Source organism: Molothrus ater, chromosome 1, assembly GCF_012460135.2.
Source record: "Molothrus ater isolate BHLD 08-10-18 breed brown headed cowbird chromosome 1, BPBGC_Mater_1.1, whole genome shotgun sequence".
In the NCBI taxonomy this organism is placed as follows: Eukaryota; Metazoa; Chordata; class Aves; order Passeriformes; family Icteridae; genus Molothrus; species Molothrus ater.
In genome coordinates, this window is record NC_050478.2 from 25,183,881 (window position 1) to 25,195,746 (window position 11,866).

The 11,866-nt window shown below is 39.9% G+C and overlaps 1 protein-coding gene across 1 annotated transcript in view; it reads left to right on the forward strand.

Annotated features, from left to right (window-relative positions):
• PPP1R9A (protein phosphatase 1 regulatory subunit 9A) overlaps positions 1-11,549 on the forward strand; it is a 132,420-nt gene extending 120,871 nt beyond the window's left edge. Inside the window, 4 exon segments of the mRNA XM_036403693.2 lie at positions 1,709-1,828; positions 3,695-3,718; positions 4,890-5,072; positions 6,003-11,549. Coding sequence (XP_036259586.1) covers positions 1,709-1,828; positions 3,695-3,718; positions 4,890-5,072; positions 6,003-6,215 — 540 coding nt within the window. The 3' untranslated portion in view covers positions 6,216-11,549.
• The last annotated feature ends 317 nt before the right edge of the window (positions 11,550-11,866 follow it).

Below are 11,866 nucleotides of genomic sequence, written 5' to 3' on the forward strand. Positions count from 1 at the left end.
CTGTGCTCTTGGCTGTGCAAGGTCATATCTGTTCTTGTGTTACCTGGCAAGGAGAGCAACACAACGCTTACAGCAGCCCAAATCAGATTGACAGAGAAGACCATCACTGAAGTCTCTGAACAGAAATTATTTGCTTATCTCTTCTCTTTTAGGGAAAAAAAAATAGACCCATAAATCCTATTTATGTATTTAAGCAAACATTGTTTAAAAATAGTTTTCAAATAGGGGAAAAAGCACACCCTTTTAGACAGTATTAGGCTGAGTTTATGGGTACTATCCTAATTATTACCAGGCCTTGGCTATTTTGTGGTTTTGCTGTAGAAAATTAAATTTGAAAATTAAAATCATTGTAAACCTAAGGCTTGCAGAAAATAGAGGTGAAAGAAAAATCAGAGTACTTAAAAAAGAAAAATATTTTTTCACACAACAGGAGGTAGAGCTGTTGAACTCCTGGCCTAAGAACGCTGTGTGGGCTAAGGAAGCAGCTAAGGAAGCTGCTCAGATTTTCTTCTCCTCTATAAAGAGCTGGGAAAAACAGAACAGGAATTCTAAACATAGGTGAGAGAAAAATGATCACAAAAATATTCTTATGTTCTCTGTAAAGTTTACAGGCTCTTAAATTAAGAGTTTCTGTACTGCTATTCAGGCTTTCAAAGCACAGCATGATACCAATATTTAGTTGGATTTCCAGCAAAACTAAGAGGACCAACACTTGATATTTTTGGCAGTCTTCCTATTTTCAGGAAAGACAGGTCAAGTATTTGAGGGGGGCAGATAGAAGGATAACTTTTTTGTGTTGTTTCTCTTGTTTCAGTTTCTAAAGTGAAGGTCAAAGATGAACTGGATTTAATACTCATTTAGATGTTAGAGTAGACAGTAGAGGTCTCTGTATTGTCAAGTGTGTATTCAAGTTAAATGGATTATCATGGTGTTCCTAATCTTTTATATGTTTTGGTTTTCTCATTGTTCTCCCTCTAGTGTGAAATACTTGTTAATTTTTGTCTTATTCTGATGGTAATTTTGTTGTATACCTGAAAAATATGTGCCTGCTTTTGCTATTATTTGCTGTAAGATGTGATGTATCTCATTGCATTGTTAAGAAAAAACAAAGTTTGTTTCATGATTATTAGTTCAGTAAATAATATTCACTATCCAAAGATACTTTTTACTTTCAGTTTTTTTCTAAAGGCATAGGCAAAGAGGGAGGATTCTTCCACTTTTCAAGGAGATTATTTGGGACTCAGAAGTGGATTCACAGCATATTCTCCTTGCTCTTTCAATAGGAGTTTTCACTTCTGTCTATTCATTAATTCTCTGTCCTGTTCTTTGTGCTACTGCCTGTGCTACGCTTCTCCTAAGTATTTGCAGGACAGCAAATGCTAGTGATTAACCTGCAGAAGCAGTAATTTAGCTCCAGGATGAGAGCCAGCATCTTAAGAGTCTGGAAATTGCTTTTGACACCTTTGTTATTCATGAGGCATTAAGCTGGCAAAGGTGTCTCATGAAGTAGAGAGTGGTAAAAATACTGTGCATCCTGTAAATAGTAACAATGTAAAACATTAGGCTTCCTCATGTGTATTGTGGTTGGTTTGGTAAAAAATTGAAATCACTCCTGAGACATGCCAACATGGAAGACAGAAAGCAAATTCCCCTTTTAGATGCATCTAAACAATAATTTGTTCATTCTCACTCCTCTTTTTCTCCACAGAATTTCACGTTCAATGATGATTTCAGTCCCAGCAGCACAAGTTCAGCTGATTTGAGTGGTTTAGGAGCAGAACCTAAAACACCAGGCTTCTCGCACTCCTTAGCACTGTCATCAGATGAGGTATGCGGGTGAAATTGTTTCATTTGGGAAAAAGTTGTTTTCTTTTTCCAATGGGATCTCACTTGATTAATAATAAAGGAAAGGTTTTAGGCAGTAGGATTGGAGACAGAAATTATTCTTGGTTTCTAAATTAAGATTTTTCTTGTTCATATAATAACAACTTAAATAATGCCCTGTGGTGCTATCACGGGGAAGTGAATGCAGTTGGTGTCCTAAGAGATGCTATATCCTCACACCTGCCAGTACATTTTTATTAAGTATGTACATATGGACATAGATAGAGATATACATATAAATACACTAAACTAGGCCTGAGACAGTTTTGATATACCAAACATACAGTACAGTTTGGTAAATGTAGTTGAGATGTAAGGCACCTTCACCTACCCGTTTTTACCCTGGTAGAATGACCTGTACATGCAGTAATTGTGTGTTACTGTACCTGAATGTGTGTGTATTGATTACAATGTGTATGTCTTGATCCACTTTGCATTCTTTGTGCTTGCTTTGCACAGTGGATTTGAAATCAATTACTCCAAACCAGAGATTTTTCATACAATGATAAAGTAAAAAGGCATTCCTAACCCTGTAAATTGGTGACATATTTGAGCTGAATATAATCTATTGAAAATACTCTTCTTAAGATACTAGTTTTGTAACTCACTTGTGGGTAAGGCTGTACAATTTCACAGTAGCTGACAGCACATCCTGTGCAGTCAGGAAACTCGTGCATTTTTTCTTTCACAAACGCTTCATAAGAACTTCACATTTTTCATGTGAGATTTGAGCCAAATTGTTTTTACTAGAGAGGGAGAACTTGAAGTATCTATACCTTTTATACCATTTTTTTGTTGTTTTAATGATAGGTAGGTTTTTTATTACTGCCTGCATGGTTTACTTGGGTTTAAAGAATGAGAGCTGTTCCATGCAACTCTATTTGCCAGACTGCAAGTCTACAAACCCCGCCATTCTTTTGAGGTTGCTTTTACTGCAGGTAATTAAGGGCAAAAATTTATAACAAAAGGAGACAGCACAGAGGTCTGCATCTGCTGTAAATTACTGAAAATAGCAAAGTCATCACTTGCACTTTATTTAGTGTTAGTACTATCTTGATAATGTGTTTCATTATCTTACCATGTTTAATTCTCCTTATGTATTTGATTGTGGCAATGTCCTCTTGTAAGTGGTATTGAATTAAAAGCTTGAAAATCCTTTCATTTTACGTGTTCAGCTCTCTACTTTATTACTTCTAAAATACCAAGCCTGAGCAGGTCTATGAAAATGAATGTGTTTTCTCCATCCTCTGCTGTGTGCCAAATTGCTGCCTCCAGATGAGACAGCATGTTCAGCAAGAGCTGCCCTGGAAACCTCCCTGGCCGCCCTGGGCAGGGAGGAGGCTGGTGCTGCTCCTCAGCCTTCCACAGCACACTGCTGTGAGCACTCCTCTGCTCTGGCTTCCTGCGCAGCCCCATCAGCATTTAAAGAAAAAGAAAAATCTGAAGCATGGGGAGGGACCCCAGTTCTTGCAGTCAGTTCTGCTTTAATTAAGGAGCTGTTGCTCTTGGAAATTGGAGCCATCAGAGAGGTTCCCACCAGTTCTAGGGTGTCAAGATCAGGAACTCTAGAAGGGTTTCATTGATGAAGTGTCAGATTAGCTGTCAAATCATGTGTGTGGTGAGTTTTCAACACAACCTCTTTGCTTCTGGAAATAATTCTTTTTAAAGAACTCTTGTTGGTTTTAAGTAGCCATATCTGTTTGCAAACCTTGGTGCTGCTGTTGCCTGAACTTTTACATGCTGTTATGTGTTTGGTATTTTGTTTCTATAATGCTTTTCTTTCCTGTTTCTTTGTTGCTCCCTCACTCAGAGCCTGGATATGATTGATGATGAGGTGAGATACTAGTGTGCTGTTGTGGTGAATCGCGTGACCCTCCTGTGGCAACGCACTGTCTCTTTTGCAGAGTCACATTTCTTGTCTTGTGGTGCTGTGTGGCAAACACCCTTGTTGGCACAGAACACACAGATGTCACTGGCTCCTCTTTCCATGTCTTGAGTTGCCCTCTCATTGTTGCTGAGAGTTTTTAAGGCCACAGCAAACTGCAGTTTTTGTGGTATGCTGGAAGCAGCAGACGGGTCAGTGTCAAAGCAAATCTACCAGACCAGGCATCAGCTGTGCTGAGCTCATGCTGGCAATAGTAAAAGAAAATGATAGTGCCCAGGTCTGACAATTGGACAGCCAGAAGCTGAGAGAGCTCCCAGCATCATCTATCCTGATGTAAAAGCTGCTCTAACAGCAGACAGCTGCTGCAGCCTGTAGCAGCTGCTTTGCTGTCTACAGCCAGGACAGAATAGCTTTTGTTTCAGGCCCCACTGGCACACCCGTGGGTGTAATAAAGTGGCGGAGCAGCGACATGGGTCTGCTCCAGCAGTTGACGCCACACTTGCCCTTTTTGGTGGGGTTTGTGCTCTCAGCCACAGCAGCACAATGTGGTGAGAGCAGGGCCAGGGCTGTGGGATCCCTGTGTGTTCCGTACCAGTCCTCTGTGTCATCTCATAAGTCTTCTTCCATAGACAGTATCAGTCTTGCTAGCTGTTTGATTTCATCACTTTGAACTCTAGAGTGGCTTTCTGAGGATTGTATTTGCCCCTGATACTTTCTTAAAAGCTTAAACAAATAATAAAGATCTGTGAATGAGCCCAGGAAGTGGAATGCGCAATTCATTCCATCCTTTAGAAATCTGCTAATTTGAAGGAAAAAATCTTGTGAGGGAATGGAAGCATACATGGTTTGAATTGTGCCACCTGGCCATTTCAGTCCCTGCTTGGGTTTAAAGGAATGCCAGTTCCTTTTTCTTCTGTGATTCTATAGTTTATTTTGATTCTGTGATTCATTCTTAGGTGTCTGGTTAGATAGAGATGTAATATAGCAGTGTGAAATCGTTATTATTGTAGTGCAAAGATAGTCCAGATACCTGTGCTCTGATGCTGGCAGTTTGTGCAGAAAAATGTTGTTACTCATCTGTGTTACCCTTTAATAATAACGTGGAACATGTTTGTCACAGATCCTTGACGATGGACAGTCCCCGAAGCACAGTCAGTGTCAGAGTCGTGCTGTTCATGAGTGGAGTGTGCAGCAGGTGTCCCACTGGTTGATGAGCCTGAACCTTGAACAGTATGTTTCTGAATTCAGTGCCCAGAACATTAATGGGGAGCATCTCCTTCAGCTGGATGGCAGTAAGCTCAAGGTAATTAACTGACTGGGCCTCAAGGTGAGCCATAGTATTTTTCGTCACTTTACGTCATCTCAAAGGCAGTAAGAATTCACCCAAAAAGCAGCAAATCCTTGTGTATGGAGTCATGAAAGCCAGAATAATAAAGTATAAAGCCACAGCAACACTTCAAGAAATTCCCATATGCACTTGGATTCAGAAGCTTCAGAAATGCAAGGCATTTGCTTTGTGAAAATTCTTGGTGTATATAATGTACCCATATTTGCATGTGCAAATCATACAGCAGCGTGTGGAAGTGGTATTTGCATGCACATATTTCTCATCCAGCTCTATTTTGTGAAAGGGTGTTTCTGAGAAGACAGTGAATAGACATGTATCAGAAGTAGCAAGGGAAGAATGGATTAATGGGACATGGGAGGCATAAGCTGATAAGTTGTAGTGTGTTAGAACTAAATGCAGTTTTGATGTATAAAGTATGCATCGTTTCCTGTTTTAAAATATGAGCCTTGTTCAGTCAAAATACAGAATGGAGTTGCAGGAAGCTCAGTAGATCTGAAAGTCCAAGTTTTGTATTTCCCTTCTGTATTTTTGATGGCACTTCACTAACTATAAGTGTCTTAGAATACTGCTGGTGAACTAAGTCATAGCAGTGAGAATTTGGAAATCTTATTCTATGTTGACTTAGATGATTTCAATAAAATAGTTTATTTGCCTTATTTGATCAACAAAATCAACATTGGTGGTGGCAATGAGGTCTCATCTTTAATATTCTAGAAGTGGAAAGCATGAAGTGGAATACTTGCACATCAGTGATATATCTGAGCCCGTGACAGATTCACTTTGTTGTTACAGTCTTCTAAGGAGAATTATTACTAGAATACGGAAACAAAATGTGATTGTTTAAACCATAAGAAATTCTTCTAAATTTTGTTTTCCCTACCTCAGGCTCTTGGTATGACATCTTCCCAGGACAGAGCAATCATTAAAAGAAAGCTTAAGGAAATGAAAGCATCCTTGGAGAAGGCTCGCAAAGCTCAAGAGAAAATGGAAAAGCAAAGAGAAAAGCTTCGAAGGAAGGAACAAGAGCAGCTGCAGAGGAGATCAAAGAAAACAGACAAGTGTTCATCAGATGCAACAGAGGGCACTAATGAGCAGTGATGAGCAGAAGTGCTGCTGTGTTTGGCAAGTGGAGGCACGTCACGGAAAGAGGAACTCTTATCCACTCTGATGCCCCTTCAGCTTTCTTGTGTTCATCACCCAGGATTGTGTACAGAGAGACGGGGCTGTACATAGAATGACTAGGGACATTTATATTGTGTCGTTTCCTTTCCTGCATATCCAGTTCACACTCGTTGCTGTTGCCATGTGAATCAATCCCAGCCCCTCGGTTTGTTCTGTTCTTGTTGACAGCTAACAGATTTCATTTTTGTGTGGTGGTGTTTCCTTCCAAAGTACTCTTCTCTGTTGAGCTCTGTGTGTTTGGTCACTTCAGTAACCAGCATGATGCCGAGGAGCATGTCCACTGCTTCACCTCTTTTGAGTAGGATGGCCAGTCAGTGTGATTGGGGAACATTTCTTCAGCTGGATAAAAGGAGCTGTGCTCTGTCTGATAAGATTTGAGTTGACTTTCTGACTGGAACTTCATCTTCTTTACGGTGTTTGGATACTCAGTTCAGTCTGCTGGAGTTGAGTTTCATCTTGCGTCAGTACCTTTAAGCAGCACTACTCTGAAAACTGTTCAGCGACTTCTCATACACTGGAGATAAAGACAGGAGAGTCAATATTCCCCCTGGGTAAAGGACAGGAGGTGAAACTCTTTCTGTTAACTGTACAATAGTTAATCCAGGAAGGAGGCAAAGCCTTAAATGGTTATGTGGGTTTACATAGAAATCTGAGGATAACATTTATCCTTTAGATATCTGAGCAAGGATAAATTTCTAACTAGAGCACAGCGTATAAATCTGTATAAATTTTATTGTGCTCCCAGTGTGTACGCAACTTTCTTATAGCACACTCCCGTTTTTTTTTCATGTATTTCATCCAGGAAATTTGGTTTATTTTGTTTCAAGTTAGTTTTTTCCCAGGAAAAATCCCACATCTTCAAATTTGTTCTCCAGTCAGTAAGCACTGGGAGAATAAACTTTGTGCTGTGCTATTATGAAGCTGGTATTGAAAACAATTATCAAACTTGAGTCTGCTGTAGATTTTCAGTTTTTACAGAAGTGCACTTTAAGAAAAGGAAGATGAGTGATCCTGGTTAAAATTAAATTCAGTACATTGCTGTTAAGGTCAACGCTGCCATGGAGGTGATGGTTACTTAATCCAAGCCTCCCACATTTTAACTGTTTTGATTGATATATTTAAATATCCAAGCAAAACCTGAATTTTTGGGCTTTGTCTGTAGAATGTTTCAATGGCTTAGCAGTGGTCATACTTGAGGGATTTCTGGGGTGTGTGAGGCCATGGATGAAGGCTGCTGTGTAGATTTGAGTGTGACAGAAGCAGCTGTATGGTGCTACTGCCTGAACAGCAGTACCGAACTATACAGTATTGCCTCCAAAGAAAAGACAGACAATGGGCAGGTCTCCACAGCGAGGGGCTGCAGGCAGAGCTGACTGCTCCACAGTCACAGCTCACTGTGTACTCTGGAGAAACGTCACTTCCCACTCGTGCAGCCTGCAAGTGGCAGTCTTCATCTGCTGTGCAAACCCAGAAATTGTTTAACATGGCGATGCAAAGTTAGAATTTTGAACCTAAAAATGCGCCAGCCTAGAACTGAAAATTCCTCTGAAGAAAATGTGTGTTAGTTTGGCTTGGCTTCTCATCTGCTCTGTACTTCATGGCATTCAGATTTGTGTCTGCAAAGTTCTCTGAAGCTCAGATTTGGAACACTTAGGGTGCACTGTTAATAGTTACATTTCTCTTGATCCTAATAATTTCTTTGACATGTAAAATGGTCTGTAAACTGAGAGAGCCTAGTTCATTCAAAATTAATACACAACAGATCTACTTAGCATTAGCTTTATTTTTCCTTCCAAATCCAATTTCTACAAGTTTTTGATGTATATTTTATTCAGATCTAAAATTGAAATTGCCATAGAAGATACTTGCTGATACTTCTAAAGGCTTGTGGTACTTTTCTTGAGATAAACCACCAGCAGCAAAATACACCTGCTAACAAAAAATTACACATTTCAGTAAATCCTTCTGTGTTCATTCATAGGAGAAAAATTCTACAAATGTTTAACAGCCTCATAAAATTAGCATTCTTAGAGTAAAAGAAGTTACCTGGAAGAAACTGGAAGTTTAATATTTGAAATGCGATGTTGATAAATGCATTAGATGACAATTTTCTTTTTAAATTATGTTTACATTGTAGTAATGTTTAAGTGGTTGTGTATAATAATCTGAGGTGGTGTCTCTGTTTTATGTTCTTTTTTTATTTAGAAACCAGAGCAGATTGCTTGGCATTATATATTGAGTTTTCATTCTTACTCCTTAGAACGGTGCCTAGTTAATCTCTTTGTAAGTCATGTTCTTACTCTGCAGAATAACTAATTCAACTTAAGTCCTTTAAGTATTCAGGGGATTTTTACTGCTTTGTGATAATGTTATTTTGTTATTCTCAGACTAAAAACATCAACAAAAATCTGACTTAAAAAACCCTATTGGGTTACATTTAAATTAAAACCATTAAAATGCATTTTGATCAACGGGTGAAAACTAAGGAAACAGAGCAATGACAAGGATTTTGCTGTTCTTTCTATGATAAAAGATTTATGTGGTTCCTTTTATAAAATATGGCAGCTCAGTCTTGGGGAGTGCAGAAATGTCACCTGATAACAGACGTGAAGCACAGTTTGAACCTTTTCTTGCTATTCTATAGGACCTTTAAAATTGTGTTGCAATTTTTTTCCCTTGTACTGTATTATGACTTATAAGAAACAAAAGATGGATGTCTCATCATTCTTAACTTAAACTTCCTGTAAACCAGTGCTAAGTCAGACTAACGTGGGGCTTAATGGAACAAGAAAAAACAAAATTTCTGTGCTGAATGGTTGGACAGCCTTTTTCACAGTTTGGCTCACCTGCAGGCATAATGTTGCCTATACTGTGTGTTTATGCTAAAGCTGTTTTTTCCTCAGGCTGACTTGCCTGGCCACCACTGAACTGCTCTGCAGGCAGTGTGGTGCTTCCACACCTCAAGACATGTGCTTGTGTCATCATTGCACCTGGGTGACTGCAGCAGGCTGGCCCAAGTTATTTTCTCCCTGGTTAGGGTGGGAGGCCAGTTCTGTAAACTCTAGTTCTGCTCATTGCTGCAGTATTGCAAGTTGTGAATACATAGAGCCTCTAAAAAGGTGAAGAGCGGAGAGTTAGGAAAAAGTGGAAGTCTCAAAAATAGAAAATGAAATGTACAACTCTGCAGGTTACTTTAGTCCTAAAACCCCTAGTGCTTATTCTGAGATTGTGAGGAGAGCAGTGGCTCCTTGTTCTGTTCAAATCACCAAACATGCTGACATGAATTGCTTCCAGCTTGTGTATTCCCATTTCTTCACTGGTGGGTTGCTGCACCTGTGCAATGTCCTGTTAAAGCTCCCTGTTGGGTTTCAGTCTGCCCAGAGACCAGGGCCAGGGGGTGAGGAACGAGCTGCACCCTTCACTGCAATTCACAGAGCTGCCCGTTGTCTGCATTTCACCTGCTGCCCTAAGCAGGTCCTGGTGGGGTTGCTGGGAGTGGAGCCTGCTGAAGATCATGGGTTAGAATTACACAGTGGAACAGAAGCCAGTAATAAAAAGATGAATGGCATTAGATGTTTGTATTTCAGTGTATACAAATGCTTTCGTATTTTTACAACTTCTCAAAAATTTTTTGCAATGGCATATCTTTTGCTATGACTGTAGTCTGCTGCAGGCATACCACAAGAATTGAGCTTTTACTAGAATTACTGAGAATCTTTCCTCTAATAGTTGCCAGCCCTTAGCTGTCATTGACATTCAGAGGTGCTTGACACCTGAGATCAGGGTTCCTCATACCTTATTGCTTCCATCAAAGCCTCCTGTCCTCCTGAGCTGCTACACCTTCACCTCCTGGCTCATGGACTGGTAAGAGCTGGGCAGTGTCATTTTTGAGAATGAATTGTGTTCCACTTCCAAGAGAAAGAAGATAAAGAAATGCTATTCTTGCACATAGTGCAGAATACTGTTCTACAGTAGTATGGAAGAGGATCGTCATGTAGTTGGGTGTCAGGGTTCTAGCAAGGAAACATGGGGGTTTTTTGTGTTTTTAACCCCAACCTTGATTTTTATTGGAGCACTTTCAGCAGTTCGTTTCTGAGCAGGATAACAGGTGAAATCCAAGGAGACTTGCCCACTCACTAGAGTGGAGTGTGGGTCATCTGCAGATGGCACAGTCCCTTTTGTCAACCTCCCTGTGGATTTTACTGGACTTTTTTCTGTACCTGTGAAACTGCTTTTTCAAAGCTCTAATACCTTAGTCATGATATTGAGCCAACTGGTACTTTCACTTTTGGTATTAAGTAATGATTTTAAAAATGCACATCTTACAGGAAGGTTTGGTGGCAGTACCTTGGGCTCCCTGTTTCTTTGGGAAGTGTGGATTTTGTTAAGAACAAGCTGTTGGTGAAATCTGCTGAGTTAGACAGTCTCTTCTTCCAAAGAGATGAGGAGGGGTCACAGCTCACGAGGTCAGATCCAGCCTGCGTAACCCAGGAGCTCCTGCTGGATTTCCAACGGGAGCTTTGCCACTGCCACCAGCAGAAGTGGATTTGGGACCTGTGCAGAAATGTCTGAAGGAAAGGGGGATCTCAAGGCACCAGACATAGGAGTAACCAGCCCATTTGGAAGTGAGGAGTGCACAGTGAACATCCTCTGACTCTATACTTTCCCATACACACTCACTCAACAGCTGCTTTCCTATTTCCCAGTCACATTGCAATGGTATCTCACTGGTCACTGACAAGTGTTACACATACTGATAGAAGACCAGGCAGCTAAAAGACTAAAATGCACTGTGCTTACTGTAAAAATTGGCTTCTTACATTGCTTCTTTTTATATGGTTAAAGAGATAGTTGTGCTTCAGATTTTTTCCTTTTTCTGTCCTTTTTTTAAAGAGGTCAAATGTATATGAAATGCATGTTATCCTGAACTTTTTGTTTGTACATCTTGGTGTCTGATCACCTGCATGAAGGACACAGTAGTGCCATGTCTGAGCTTGTTCTCTTGTGCTTGGTTGATATGAACTTCTCTAGATTGTTGAGTTTTCCCCAGGATATCTTTGTTTAATATTTAGTTATTGGGAGACATCAAAAGAAAACATCATGGTGGCCCTTTGTTTTCTTACAGTTGAAATACAAACAACAAAGCCTTGTGGTTTAAAGTTAATTTGTTAGTGTAAATAAATTTCTTGCCAATGAGTATTATTGTTGTTAGACAACGAATGCAATAAAAAGAGAAATCCTGAATCTTTATTAGAATTTGTAACGAGTCCTCACTTTTCTGCCCTTTTCTTTGTCATTCCAGAAGAAATAATAAATGGTGAGGATATGACCAGACAGCAGCATGGGTCAGGCTAGGGGGTCAGGGGAATATGTACCTTGCCCTGCTTGTTCTTCACTTCCTTCTGCTCAGCCAAAGATTATTTTAATCCCAGTTCAGTGTAGCATGCAGTCTTTTGCTGCAGGTTGATGTAAAAATAGGCTGCTTTCATGTTAGTACTAGTCAATGTTTGTGTGTTTAAAAGACCTGGATTGATTTTGTTACATAAAAACATTTTACACTCAAGTGT